This window comes from Phocoena sinus, chromosome 19, assembly GCF_008692025.1.
Source record: "Phocoena sinus isolate mPhoSin1 chromosome 19, mPhoSin1.pri, whole genome shotgun sequence".
NCBI classification, from domain to species: domain Eukaryota; kingdom Metazoa; phylum Chordata; class Mammalia; order Artiodactyla; family Phocoenidae; genus Phocoena; species Phocoena sinus.
The window spans coordinates 40082298-40095934 of record NC_045781.1 but is presented as its reverse complement, the minus strand read 5'-3'; the positions used below and the strand labels follow the sequence as shown (position 1 = coordinate 40095934).

The 13637-nt window shown below is 58.8% G+C and overlaps 2 protein-coding genes across 5 annotated transcripts; both read right to left on the bottom strand.

Moving 5' to 3' along the window:
* Positions 1-766: 766 nt before the first annotated feature.
* ELMO3 (engulfment and cell motility 3) lies at positions 767-5377 on the bottom strand. Of its 2 annotated transcripts, none has more exons than XM_032613859.1 (20): positions 5101-5377; positions 4919-4959; positions 4736-4808; positions 4481-4531; positions 4112-4281; positions 3928-4027; positions 3674-3825; positions 3514-3592; positions 3334-3384; positions 3127-3249; positions 2906-3037; positions 2702-2803; positions 2487-2595; positions 2242-2378; positions 1978-2141; positions 1752-1864; positions 1552-1656; positions 1365-1447; positions 1192-1278; positions 767-1104 (listed from the first exon to the last, which is right to left on the bottom strand). In XM_032613859.1, exons 1-20 carry the CDS (start codon positions 5176-5178, stop codon positions 892-894), a joined length of 2163 nt encoding a protein of 720 aa, XP_032469750.1. In that variant the 5' UTR covers positions 5179-5377; the 3' UTR covers positions 767-891. The 2 variants fall into 2 exon arrangements, with proteins under 2 accessions (XP_032469750.1, XP_032469751.1); XM_032613860.1 differs by having other exon boundaries at positions 767-1088; positions 5101-5354.
* E2F4 (E2F transcription factor 4) lies at positions 5287-12141 on the bottom strand. 3 transcript variants are annotated; one of them, XM_032613861.1, is made up of 10 exons: positions 11970-12134; positions 11444-11553; positions 11141-11302; positions 10776-10819; positions 10008-10069; positions 9491-9788; positions 8799-8996; positions 6883-6930; positions 6626-6670; positions 5287-5580 (listed from the first exon to the last, which is right to left on the bottom strand). In XM_032613861.1, the coding sequence occupies exons 1-10, from the start codon at positions 12102-12104 to the stop codon at positions 5306-5308; spliced, it is 1377 nt and encodes a 458-aa protein (XP_032469752.1). In that variant the 5' UTR covers positions 12105-12134; the 3' UTR covers positions 5287-5305. The 3 variants fall into 3 exon arrangements, with proteins under 3 accessions (XP_032469752.1, XP_032469753.1, XP_032469754.1); XM_032613862.1 differs by having other exon boundaries at positions 8799-8936; XM_032613863.1 differs by lacking the exon at positions 5287-5580 and adding an exon at positions 5602-6522 and having other exon boundaries at positions 11970-12141.
* Between the last annotated feature and the right edge of the window lie 1496 nt (positions 12142-13637).

The following is a 13637-nucleotide window of genomic DNA, read 5'->3' as shown; positions in this document are numbered from 1 at the left end:
GATGGCTGGCAGCTTCCAGCCTGCCCGTGGGTCCTGTGGGTGGGTGTGCTCCTCTTTGCCTCAGAGGCTTGGCGTCTATGACCATAGCCTCCGAGCTTCACCTCCAGCTGGCCTGTCTGTGGCCCCCACCCCACCCATGCTGCTGCAGTTGGGTTTTAATCAGAATGCAGGCTTGCTGCACTAAATTCCCTCTTGTCAGAATCAGCCTACATCCTCCCACTGGCCTGGGGAACATCTTTTGGAACCTTGAGTTTGCCCTTCAGCACAAAGCATACCCAACTTCACATCTCTCCCTTCACGCCTCTCAACAGGAGGCCGTCACGACCCACAAATGACGCAGGGGAAGGGCCAAGCAGGGTTGAGGACTGAGCTCAGACTGTCAGGAGTCTTCTTCTGGAAACATGGCTCCCAGACTAGGCCCCTGTTAATGGCGCCCAGAAAGGCATCCACTTGGGGAAATGCCTCCTGCCCTACCACCTCACCCTCAGCTGGCTGGCAGCCCCAGACCTCTCTCAGCTGGTGCCCCCAGACTACAGGCCAACCTTCTTTGCAGGCCTAGCACTGAGGGAGGCTGAGGACTCACATTGGAGAAGGGTAACAGGGCCAGCCGGTCCCCACCGTCCTTCAGAACACCAGCCCCTCAACTGTAGCTGCCCAGGTTTGTGGCCCCAAGCTGTGGCCCTGGCCTGACGCCCTCATCTTATCTGCCAGCTAAGCTTGAAGGCAGGCTTAGCCTGCAGGGTTCAGAGCTCGCTCAACACATGTCTAAGAGCCAAGCAGACTTTATTTCTGCTGCAGCCTCTGCTGGTCAGGGTGCCTGTGCTTCTCCCCCCCTCCACCCTTTGTGGCCACCACAGTGGCAGCAGCTGTGGCCCTTGGCCAACCTCACTGTCAAGGTTCAGTGATGCTGCAGTCGTAGCAGAAGTTGAAGTTGGTGGGGGGCGGGGGAACGGGGGGTGGCTGCTCAGGGATGGGCACATTTTCCAGCTCCAGCAACCGCAGCTTGGTTTCCATGGTCAGCAGCTGCTCCAGGTCCAGCCGTGTCTGCTCACTGCCCATGGGACTGCCCAGCAGGGCGCTCAGCCCATCTGTCCACAGGTGGAACTGGGGATGGGGCCATCTCCATGAGGGCCTTCCCGTCTCCTCCCCTGCCCGTCTGCCCGACTCTGCTCAGCCTGCCCGGACACTCACCTCCCGTTTGGATGGGGCAACGAAGTTGAGGTATGCCTCCTCCTCCCCGTGGTCATAGCTGACTGAGAAAGCTAACTCACAGACGTCCTGGGGAAGCAAGGGAGCCAGGAGCACTAAGCAGGGGGCACGGCAGGAGCGGGCGGGAAGGAGCCCCTGGTCCCCACTGCACTCACCTTGTTCTGCTTTCCCGAGCCCTTCTCCCGGACGTGGGGGCAGTCCTTGCCTGTCAGCAGTGCCCTGATGTCGGCCACAGGGACTGCAGGAAGAAGGTAGGGCTGACCACTGGGACCCCAGGCGGTCCCGGGGTGGGGCGGCGGTCTGGGAAGAGCAGGTGTCTGACCCCCACCCTGCCCTCCTTACGCTGCTCAGGCAGGCTCTCGGGGGCGGGCGGGCCGACGCCCTCCTCCACATCCCCATACTGCAGCACCTTGTGGTTGGGGGACAGGCAGCAGAACCACAGCTTGTCTGTGGGCAGAAAGGGTAAGAGGGAAGGAGTGATGAGAGGGACACGCCCTGACCCCAGCCCAGCCACTCTCCAGCCCCACTGCCCAAGCAACGACCCTGGCGCCGTCGGCTGCTGATCTTGCGGAAGAGTGTCCCCTCGCAGAGGCGGAGCAAACGCTGCTGGCGGATCAGGCCCATGAGCTCTGGCTTCAGCTTCTCCCGCAGCTCCCTGGGGAAGCGGGGGAGGGGGCTCGCTGAACAGGACGACCTGGGCCTGAGCAAGGCCCAGGGGGCAGCAGGGAAGGTGGGGGCTAGGACTGGGACCCATCCCCACCAACTCACAGAATGGGAGGAGCCAGTGTGCCTTCCTGATGCAGCCGCTCTGTCTGCCGCAGGCGCAGGACCTCCCCGTAGGTGAGCGCGTTCACCTTGGTTCGGAAGAGCTCCAGGGAGCTGGGCTTCAGGGCCAGCGTGCGGGCCAGCTGCTCCCGCACCACTTGCGTGACCTGGGGCCACCCCAAGCTTAGCTCAGGGCCTGAGTTCTGGGCCCCGACCCACAACAATCCCCTGCCCTGGCCCAGGTTTCCCTGTTCCCGCCCTACGCACCTTGTCAAAGTCTTCCTGAGTGGCCCGCATCTCCTTCCAGGTCTTATTCAGCAGCTGGATGCTCACACAGAAGAGCTCATGGAAGCTCTGGTCTTGGCCAAAGAACATGGGCGAAAAGTCCTGGGCAGTTTCGGAGCCTGGAGCAGGGGGGCAGGAGGGGCTCAGGGAGAAAGTGTGTGCAGCCCCTGGCCCTCTCTGCCCTTCCGTCCCCCGTTCCTGGACACGCTGTGCCCAGTACCACTCACAGGGCTCCCCGACATGGAGCAGTTCACACAGCAGCACAGTCAGCTGGATGCTGCTCCGTGCAAAGGGACACTCATGCTTGTCCTCACGGCTGCTGTTCTCCAACACAAACTGGGGTGGTGGGAGCACAGGATGGGGTGGGGAGTCACGACTGAGGCTGTGGAGACCCCCCGCCTAGGAGGCAACCTGCCGTATCCCACCCCACCCTGTCACTGACCCGGCTGTAGGCGCTGGGCGCGTGTCTGGAGAAGTAGAGCATGTTGTCCAGGGCCAGCAGGCCAGGGGGCACGCGCTCCAGGTCCTGCGCAGGGTTGCTGTTCTGGGGGAAGGGGGAAAGGCAGCTGAGGAAGGGTCCAGCCCTCTGGAACAACAGCAGCCCTGGGTTGAGGCAAGGGCAGGGAGCTGGATAGGGGTCACTCACAGAGAAGCCCAGTTTGCGGAACTCGCGGGCACAGAGGGAACGGCGACGGTCAGCACTCAGCCCAGTGCCCAGGGACTCCCCCTCTGGTTCAAAGGCAGCCTGACGCAGGGCCTGCAGCTGCTCCCGCTGCTCCTGGGGTCATTGTTGGAGTGGTGTTAAGACTGAAGATTCAAGGCCAAGCTCCAGCCGTCCCCAGCCTCGTGTGCCCCAAAGGCACCTACCTGGCTGTAGGGGTCCAGTGGCGTCCGCATGCGTGGCTCCAGCAGCCCCAGCGTAAGGGCCTGCAGTACATACAAGTGGTGAGCCATCTCGTCGCCCAGTGGCGCTGCACTATGGATGATGTTCTGGAGAACAGCCAGTTCACGGGTGTGAGTGTGGGCCGCGAGGAGAGGAGTGGGGAAGGGTCTGCCTGGCCTGGTCCTTCCTACCTTGTAGATGAACTGGCGAAGATTTCTCTGCCACAGGTAGTCAAGCATGTGCTGAGGTGGGTGGGAAGGGGACTCAGGTGATTTAGCCCCACCATGAGCACCCATCCTGCAGGCCCACTGTGGAGCACACTGCCCACCAGCTCCTCCCCCAACCAACCCAACCACTGGTTTGACACCCACCTTACGTTCAGCAGCGCTGGCCCCCTGCAGCAAAGCTGTCAGCAGTGCCATGGCCTTGGTTTGCAGCTGCTGGTTCATCCTGAGACAGGAAGAGGGCTCAGCCGGCCATCCAGGGTCCAGCCCCGCTCCACTCATCTGTACCCCACCTCCAGACACTTACACCTGTAGGTGCACCAGCAGCCTATCCAGTGGCACCTCACTCTTGACCAGCTGGCCCAGGGCAGGGCTGCTCAAGGTCACACTCTCCAGCAACCCCAGGGCCAGGGGCTGCACAGATGCATCCATGAGGTTCATGTTCACATAGCACACCACCTTTAGAGGAGCAGGGGTTGTCACCACCTCAGCACCATGGAAGGCCAGACCCTGACACCACTCCACTGCCCCCACCTGTTACCTCTAGAAAAGCCCACCCACCTTCCTAACAAAGGGGATGCTGAGCGTCTCCCAGGACACCACGCCATGCTCCATGAGCTCCAAGAAGGCCCTCAGTGCGAGGGCCAGCACCTCTCCTAGGCTGGGGAGACATGTGGGGCTGAGAGGACCACACCAGGACGCCCAGCCCCACCACGTCCACCACCCACCACAGCCCTGTGCTCACTCGTCCCCATCCTCAATGATGGAGCCTAGTCTCTGAAGCCCATCACGGCTGATGACTTCCCGGGTGAAGGTCATGTCTGGGGCCAGCAGAACGAGGTGCTGAAGGGCTTCCCGGCGCCCTTCACAACTCTCGCTCTGCAGCCCACGCAACAACCGCTCAGCCTCAAGGTCCTGCCAGGGGTGGGAGCAAGAACAGAGGTGAGGAGGTAAGGAGTGGGAACTGGGGATGTGGGGACTTGGGTGTCCACTAGGTGGGGCACTACCGGGCTGGAGCTGGGGCTAGGGCTGGGGCCTCCAGACCTAGGGCCCAGGTGCCAGTGGCGGGCAGAGGAGGGGCACAGAATGAGGGCATGGTCAGGAGGGACATTACTGGGGCAGTACTGAGGCACAGGATGCTGCCATTCTTGATCTCCGTGCGGTTCTGGAAAAGATGGCAGAAAATGAAGAGAAGTCAAGAAGGGCTCTGAGGATTCGTTAATTGGGGTTGTCAATAAGGGAGGATTTGGGAGTCAGTGAAAGAAAGATCAGGTTCCAGAGAGTGGGATGATGACTCTGAGTCAGAGCCAGGTGGGTTAAAGGGGTCAAGGGGTCATAGAGTGGAATGTGGGGCGGGGATGGGACTCACGTTCTCAGTGATGTATCTCCTGTGCCCATCAGCAAACTGTAGGGCATAGCGCTCAGAGTGAGGCAAGCTCCACCTGCGGGCAGCAGAGGCTCAGCGAGGCAGGTAGGGGGCGCCCTCTCCCTCCTGCCCTCCCACCTGCCCTCCCACCAGCCACCCGGCGTGCCCCGGCAGACCCGCACTCACGCGTCGCACACCTCCTTCAGCACAGCGGCCAGGGGTTTTGCCTACAAGTGGAACAGTCACTCACCGGATGGGATTGGGAGCTGGGGAGGAGCCTGGGGGAGGGGAGGCTGGGCTATTCGAGGGGAAAGGGGCGACCCGGAGGTAGGTGGTGGGGTGGACGGAGGCCAGACAGTCCGGGTGACCTGGTCCAGCTGGATGAGCTGCGGGATGGCGTCGCGCATCTGGACGGCGATCTTCACTACATTCCGCGGGGGCACCATAGTCTACCCGAGGTGGGGGCCTCTGTACTTTCCAGATGTGCAGCTTCTCGCCGAGGGCACACCTGGTCTGAGGCCCCTGAGGACGAAGGTGTTCCTCTGCCCGAGACTTGGTTCCCGTGGCCCGCACTCACAGCCCAGGCTCCCACTCCCAACAAGGCACCGCGGCCTTCCCAAGGGAGCCAGAGCGGAGGCTAGTTCCGGGTTGGAGTCCCCGGGGGTAGGAGGGTAGGAGGGTGCCTCCCCGCCCCGCCCCACCCCGCCCCGCAGAGGCGGCCCCGCCCCGCCCCAAGGTGCGGCAGGTGGGGGTGGGGGGAGGGCGGGCTGTCAGCACCGCCACACCTTTTCCAGAAAGTTGACCCGCCCGTTCCCACCACCAATCCAGCACAGTCCCAGGGAGGATCCCTGAAAGAACCAGATCAAAGACAGCCTTAGGCATGGTCTTTATTCATTTGGACACTGTACAAATATTACAATTTCCTTTTGTTGCAAAAAGTATAAAAATAATCTTTATATAGGAATCCATTCGTTACTGCAAATCTTTCTAAATCTCTGCAAATGGCTCTAAATGAGGATAAATGAATAAACAAGAGGGGGACTGTGGGGCAGAGGGAGGCCGGGCCAATCCTCAGGGACTCTCCCGACCAGATTCCTAGCTAGAGATCTCCATTCCTCCTGTTGGCAACCTGCCCGCCCCAACAGGTTCTCAGGGCCAGCAGAAAGGGAGCACACGAGCGGTACAGAAGGAGCTGTGTGATCCACGAGGGGAGAAGTGAAGGAGGCTAGGCTAGGTGCTGGCAAGTGCCCAGCCCCACCCCATGCTTCCTCCTGGAGAGGGAGGGGCTGGCAGGTACAGGGCAGTGGGGCTGGATGCGCTGCCCTAAGGAGGGTGATGGAGGGTCCTTGGATCTGTGCCACTGGGTGGCAGCTGAAACTGAACTCTGGGAGGGCCAGGGGAGGCTACCAGGTAGGGGAAGGCCCCCAAAAAGGAGTGGCAAACACTTTGGCTCCACAGTGGAGAGGGCTAAGCCCCCTTCCCCTGCTCCCCCAGCACAGAACAGGTGTTGGTGCAGGAGTGGGACTGTGGCCAGAACTGTGCAGTGAGGGAAGGCTGGGGAAGCCAGGAGTCTATGGCTCTCAAGCTGTGTAGGGGTGGGGTGGGGGGAGGTCCCCAGGCAGCCCCCAGGTTAGACAGTCTGTGTCCCAGCCACAAAGGGCATGCCCCTGTCAGTCAGAGGTTGAGAACAGGCACATCAAAGAGGTCACAGACACCTTCACTCTCATCCAGGTTGTAGATGTAATCGTGGTCTCCAGGGGGTGGAGAAAGGCGGAGGAGGGGTGCAAACACTGCAGAGAGCAACAGGCTGAGGCCCCAGGGCCAAGACCCCACCCAGCAGCCACCCAAACCCTGCCCACACACACTCACCCCCCACCTGCCTGGGCCACCTACCTTCTGAGGACATCAGCTCCTCCAAGAGCTCTGAGCTCATGCACTCTGGGGATGGAGGGAGAGCTCAGTTACATTCTGGCTCCTGCCTCTCCACCCACCAAAGCCCATGAAGGGGACCACCCAGCCACCATCAGGAACTTTACCCTTTGCCCAGGTACCGGGCACAACCATAAGGTCCTCAGAAGGGCAAGAAAACGGCCCTAACACCCAATGAGCTGTGCCCCTCACCCCAACCCCAGGGAAGAACACAGCCCTACCTCGAGTGGGATCAAAGATTTCTGACAGCTCTTTGGGGAGCTCCAGAACTGAAAGACAAGAAAGCCATGCTCAAGGGCACAGAGATCCAGCCTGGTCCCACTCTAGCCCCCACTTCCCCAGATCCTTTATCACCCACCCAGGGGCTCCATACAGCTGAGATGTAGGTCCTGCACCAGACCAAGCCGGCACTGTCTGCAAGTCTCCCCTACCAGACCTGAATTCCTCGGTGCCAAAGGACCACTGTAGGTAATCAGTACAGCCCTTCTAACTCAGTGGTTTGGCAGAAGGGCAGCACACCCTCTCCATTTCTAAGCTCAGAGTACATACCCTGTCTGATGGAGGATACTCTGTCTGATGCAGGATGCCCTGTCTGACAGAGGATGTCCTGTCCATCCCTGCCCTTGCTAAGCACCTACTTGGTGCCAGGCTCAGAGACCACAGCCCAGGCCAGTCACCTGGCAGAGGAGGAGGCACTCTTAAATAGGGGATAGTGCTACAGGGTGATGACACTGCTACAAAGGTCTAACCAGGAGGACACACATGGGAAACAGAGGAAAGGAGTGCTGGAGCTGGATCACGAGGGATTTCATATGCCAGGTTTAGGGGCTCTGGTTTTATCCAGCAGACCTTTGGGAGCTGTTAAAGGTAATTTTGTAGACAGAGAAATGCCAGTCAGGCTGTGTTTCAAACAGATTCTTGTCAGTCGGGGTGAAGAAGATGCTGAAGAACTTAGGATAGAGGTGGCTGGCAGTGATCCTGAGTGTTAGGATACATGAGGCCATCCATGGGGGATGTCTGCAAGAGAACTCACTAAGCTGATGTGGGGTGGGGAGCAGGAGAAGGAGGGAGAAGGAGGTAGAGCTGGAGTTGACCCCAGGTGTCAGGCCTGGGTGACTAGGGCCAGTGGTCGGGTATGCACAAAGGTGGAAATCCAAGTTTCAGTTGAGGACACATGGGAATGAAGTGCCCACTGGATGTGCAGAGGAAGGCACGTGGACACAAGAAGTTAAGTTCAGGCAAAAGGCCTAGGCAAGATGGAGGCTGGGATTCATCTACCCAGAACTGGGGCCCTCCACAGGTGTGGAATGAGCCAGAGATCTGGGAAACCAGATTTAAAGGAATGCCAGGGAGAGGTCAGAAGAAGAAGCCAATTAAGGGAGAAGAGCCAAGAGCTGACATCATTAATGCCAAAGGAGAAAAAAGAGCATCAACACAGAGCAAGAGAGCACCAGAGCAAATTGGCCAGAAACCTGCTGGAGCTGGCTGTCAAAGCTGGGCAACTTATCAAGAGTAGCACTGGTGTAGCATGGGGTGGGGGTTTGGGGTCCTGACTGCCGCAACCTGAAGGCTGACTAGGAGACCAGGGTATGGAGTAGAATGGAGATGACTTTATCAAGGAGTCCAAACACAGAGGATATAGGGAAGAAGAGAGAGAGAGACACAGGCGATGAAGTGGCATTTAACAAGGAGAGACTTAGCAGTGCTTGAGGGCTGAGGAGAATGAGTCCTGGAAAAAGCAAACGCTCAAGTCACAAGATGGAGAGGAGATACCAGGCAGATGACACCACCTCTCCTAAGAACATACTGCCCACCTTTGGAGCCTGAGGGCCATACCACAGCCCGTTCACCAGGAGAGCATTCACACCTTCCTGAGACCAGGGTCCAAGGGGTGGCAGGCAGGGCTTGAGGGAGGGCCAGGGAGGTCTGTATCAGCCCAGGAAGGGGGCAAAGGGGCACCAGCACCAAGCCAGAGGCCAGGCTCCTCACCTTGGCTGGCAGAGCTCTGGTTGATGGCAGGGGGCTGACCAGCTTTGGCTGAGGAGATAGGAGAGCTGGGTTCCAAGCCCAACTCTGTTTCTGACCTAGGACTGTCTGAGGCTGGGTTCTCACTGCTGCCAAGGGGACAAGTACTCACCACCTGTGGGGTCTGCCTTGATGGGCTCAAAGGAGGTAGAAGGGTTGGGTCCAGATGAACTGCTATTGCTGCTGCTGCTGCTGTTGCTGTCCAACAGGGCAGAGGACTGCAGCGGCCGGGTGTCCAGTGCCGTCAGGCCTGGCGGGAGGGAGCTGAGCTCACCACCGTCCTTGTTATCGGTTCCAGGGATAGCACTCACTGCAACCACATCCCCCAAACCCAGTCACTTGGGGACAGGAAGCAGGGTATTGAAGCTGGCCGTGCTAGAAGCCACAGCCAGGATGATTAGCACCCTAGTTCCTAGGCCCAAGGAAAGTTAGGCACTGCCCATCACTCCCAAAAAGGTAACGTGAAAATTAGTCACTGAAGGAGACAAGAGCATGAAGCCTGCAGGAGGGAGACTCACGGACATGGCCCCTGTGACCACACTTCAAGAGGGGCTGCCAGGGCAACTGTGACACTGGCAGATCTGGGGGAAAACTGCCACCACTAATGCCGCTTCACACAGTCAGAACTTCCCTGTTAACAAGGGCCATTTGCTGCACTAGCAAGGAGAGGCCTGCGAGATGGGGGAGCAGGAGAAAGAACGGCACAGGGTCCCTTCCACTCTGAGTACGGCATTCCATCACACAGAGGTATTGCCTCTTGGGCCCCAGAAATCACCCCATCACCACATGGCCATTGTGCCTCACCTGTGAGCTCAGCGGCTGGACCGGCCACCCCCTGGGCTTCGGTGCTGCCGGGAACAGGGTTGGGGGTGGTCACCTGGGGACTGCTTGGGCGTGAGGCATCCTGGGGCGGGACCAGAGCAGGCTTGGGCAGAGGTGGAGGGGTAGAGACAGCAGGTGGGCTCTGGAGCAGATCTTCGGGTGGCGGCACAGGCACCGCCACAGGTGGTGAGCTCCATGCCTCCTTGTTCACCAGCAGCACCTCGATGGGGCCACTTATGCTCTTCAGGTGAATCTGGTACTTCTTCTGCCCATTGAGGCCCTACCGGTGAGGGTGTGGGGTGGAGGACAGGTGGAATTGGAAGCAGGCCCGGCTCCTGCCTGACCCTGGGCAAGGGCCAGTGTCCTCTCCCACCCTAGGCTGCCCGTTCTCCTAGATAACCTCAAACCCCAGGCCTCCCCCTACCTGCCCCACCCGGGACTTATCGGGCTCCACAGCCAGCACCCGCCCTCACCCCGCATGGCTGGGCTGAGCACCCACCTCTGGGATGGGCACCTCCAGGCTGGTGCCCGATGGGGCCCGGATGGCAAGGAGGGTGTCTCCTAGGATGACAAGGAGGATGGATCAAGGCCCACGGGCTCAATCTGAACTGAGAATGGAGTGCCTATCCCTTAGAGTAAGGAAGGAGATCATGGTCTCTGAGGGGCTGGACAGTAGGCTGGGGCAGAGAACTAAAGCTTTTCTCCTCCTAAGAGCCCAGGGGTCAGTAACCAGAAAATCTGGGTTCAGACACACAGCAAAAGATTGCTGGCCATGGGCACCTCACTTGATTGACGGGGCTGCTCCCCAAGCGTAGATGTTCTAGCCAAGGCCAACATCCCTTCCCCTGAACCAGACTGGGAGATGCAAGATGAACAAGAAACAGTTCCTGTACCTACAAGGCAACTAAACTAACTGTAGATTGGAAGTGAGCACCATTGCCCCCTGCATACAAGCATACATGAACATGCAAACACACGTTCTGCCTTGTATGCTTCTGTCACACGTGAGAAGCCAAACCTAGGGGACGATGCAGGTAGGGGTTGACCCAGGGACCCAGCCCAGAATTCCTGTACCCTCTCAGTATGGTTAGCCTCCATAGAGTCCCAGTGACCCTCAAACCCAGGACTTACCCTGTCTGGTTCTTCTTTGGGCAGGCCCCAGGAACCCTCTTAAGAGACAGAAATCTCTTGGGCACTGAGTCCACTGCTCAGAGCTGTGGCTCAACCCATCCCCACCCCCATCTCCCCCTACCCAGGCTCTGCTCACCAGCAAAGCATCTGCAGATGTCCTCATGAGTCACGTAGGCCAAGGTGTGGGGGTTAAGGAGAACGGCTGATGCCCTGCCCGTGGCGACAGATGGCTGACCACAGAGAAGACCCAGCTCTCCAGCAGAGGTCTGACATATATGCTCTCAAAGAAAGTCCTGAGCCCTGGGGTCTACATAGGGAGGGATCACAGTCCAAGACTGGTGGGCGAGAGGCTCTGAGGAGGGAGCCTGAGGCTGGAACCTGGCCAGGAGCTGTAGGACCACCCTCCCAAGAGGGATAGGGACTAGTGGACCACAAGCAAACCCAGCTGGACTAGAGGGCCCCTCGCCCGCTCCCCTGGAGCAAGGACTGCCAGGAGGATATCAGCTGTTCTGCACGTCCTCTGTGACGTTCCGGATGCTCTGCTGCACCCACACCTTGTGCTGGTCTAGTTCTTGCTCTCGCTGCTGCAGCTCCTCGATCTCTGCCTTGAGCTCAATCAGCTTGTCCGCGATCTCCCGGGTATTGCAGCCAGGCCCCACGCCCCTGAGCCCGGGGAGTGGAGCTGAGAGGGGCTGCCAGGAACTCTGGGTCCCACGGCCCCTGCTCTCTCTTGCACCCTCCACCCCACACCCCTGACGCTTCTGGGTAGGAGATCCCGTTGCCCTCCCTGGTGCCCCCACTCACTTCCACTGGATGCTATTCTTGGATTTTTTCTCGATCAGCCCGATACCTTCCAGCACGTTAGTAATGTCATAAATCCGCCGCTTCTGGCGAACAGCTAGGGTGTCAGCTGCCTGGCAGGCAGAAGAGAGTGGGGAATGCTCAGCCCCACTCTCAGGTGAGACTTAGTCTGGAGTAGTCTCTAAAGGGGGTGTCCTTGATTCCAACCCTCCTCCCAGGCACTACAGCAGCTCGGGACTGTGGGGCGGGAAGAGGCCTGGCGCCGCCTGAGCTGATGTTCTGATGCTCTTCTCCCCACACCTGCCGAGGAGGGCCACGAGGACCAACACCTGCAGCCCCAAGCCTGGCACATAGCTGACGCCCAATGGCCTCGGCCGAATGAATGAAACAGCTCCCGGCCTCCCTCCTGTGAGAAAGCACATGGATGGCGGCCTGCTCTGAGGGCTCAGCTGGGCCGCCCCGGGGGTTCCCGCTACCGGCCCAGGCCTGGTCCACCATCCCCCCTGTCGCCCCTTAGCCCGGGCCTCACCAGCTTGAGGTCAAGCACGCCGTCCTTTGCCTCCTGCAGAAGCGACACGAACTTGGTAGTGAGAAGTCCCAAACTCTTCTCGTGCCGGCTTGGGGTGCCCGGGGGCGGCGGCGCCTGTGGCCCGGCCTCCGCCATAGCGCCCTCCCGCCACCTCCCCTCAGCCAGGCCAGGCCAGGCCGGCGCCGCCGCCACTTCCGCTTCCGTTCCTGGCCTCCAGGCCGCCGGCGCCAGCATCGCTGCTTCCGCTTCCGCTCCGCGCCCTCCCAGGGAATCCAGCACAATTCATCTCTGCGAACACAGCCGAAAAACTTCGGGGACCACCAACAATTGTCCAACCGCCGAAGAGGACGAAAATAACCCCAGGATCCCCGGAGACCAGCGTTGTTAAGGAAGGATGTGGAGGAAGTCTTTGGGCAGCCTCGGCAGCAGGGAAGGAGGAGCCACTGGAACCTCACGGGCTGGCCAACCTGCCCCAACTCCACTAACTCTACCCCAACCCTCATCTCAGGAGAGGAGACTGTGCTGCCTGATGAACCCAATGTGTTTCCCCAAACCTGCTCCTAAAGGCTGCCCCGCTGTCTTGGGATCACCCATCCTATTCCTGTCCTTCACTTCCTGCCAAACAGCAAGCACTAACTACATCTAGCTTGTCCACTTGTCTCCATCCCCACTCTCTTTCCCTGACCCCAGCCTCATCTTTCTCTTATCTCCACACTGCAGCACTCAGAGGCCATGGGATTATAACCACTTTTCAACCAGTGCAAACATGTTTACCTATGTGTAAATACATGTAAAGCGCTTAGAGCTGTTCCTGGCATGTGGGAGGACTGTGTGTTTGCTAGTATCATTTCGTTATTTTTAACATTGTCATTATTTATTATTGTTTACTTTAGGTCAAGTTGTTTGGGAAACAGGGATGTGCCTGCAAGAAGTTTACTGAGAAGCCACACTTGTAAGGGAGTAAGACAGGCAGAATCGGGCAGAGAGGAGAATTAAACTGCTGTGCAGTTAAAATAGAGGCCTCAGAGACTTCCCTGGCTGTCCAGTGGTTAAGACTTCGCCTTCCAATGCAGGGGGTGTGGGTTCGATCCCTGGTCAGGGAGCTAAGATCCCACATGCCTCACGGCCAAAATAGCAAAACATAAAACAGAAGCAATATTGTAACAAATTCAATAGAGACTTTAAAAATGGTCCACATCAAAAAACTCTTGGGCTTCCCTGGTGGTGCAGTGGTTTAGAGTCCGCCTGCCGATGCAGGGGACATGGGTTCATGCCCCAGTCCGGGAAGATCCCACATGCTGCGGAGCGCCTGGGCCCGTGAGCCATGGCCGCTGAGCCTGCGCATCCGGAGCCTGTGCTCTGGAACGGGAGAGGCCACAACAGTGAGAGGCCCGCGTACCGCAAAAATAAATAAATAAAATAAGCAAATTTATTTTTTAAAAAAATCTTCAAAACAGAGAACTTGGCCCATCCTACTCGGAGCTCTGAAACTGGGGTGACTCTTCCAAGGCCTTCCAAGGCAAGGGTACCTGGCCTTTATACCCTAACATTGACTGAGAGACTCAGCTGTGAGACCTCAGCAGCCTACATTTCTGGCAGCTGGGGGAACAAGTATCTTTGTCCTGAAGGGTGGATTCGGGTAGTAGCCAGTGTCCACTACATTATTAC

Bases quoted from the DNA above. Each gene is read 5' to 3' on its own strand.
- ELMO3 (XM_032613859.1), bottom strand. From the start codon at position 5,178: ATGGTGCCCCCGCGGAATGTAGTGAAGATCGCCGTCCAGATGCGCGAC. The intron at 4,960-5,100 runs GTCACCCGGACT...TTCCACTTGTAG, and splicing joins AGCTCATCCAGCTGGACCAG to GCAAAACCCCTGGCCGCTGT. The intron at 1,279-1,364 runs GTGAGTGCAGTG...TTGCTTCCCCAG, and splicing joins GCTCGGGAAAGCAGAACAAG to GACGTCTGTGAGTTAGCTTT.
- E2F4 (XM_032613861.1), bottom strand. From the start codon at position 12,104: ATGGCGGAGGCCGGGCCACAGGCGCCGCCGCCCCCGGGCACCCCAAGC. The intron at 10,820-11,140 runs ATATCCTCCTGG...TAACCCCCACAC, and splicing joins GAGGACGTGCAGAACAGCTG to CTTGGCCTACGTGACTCATG. The intron at 8,997-9,490 runs GTGAGGCACAAT...ATGTGGTTGCAG, and splicing joins TCCAGCCGCTGAGCTCACAG to TGAGTGCTATCCCTGGAACC.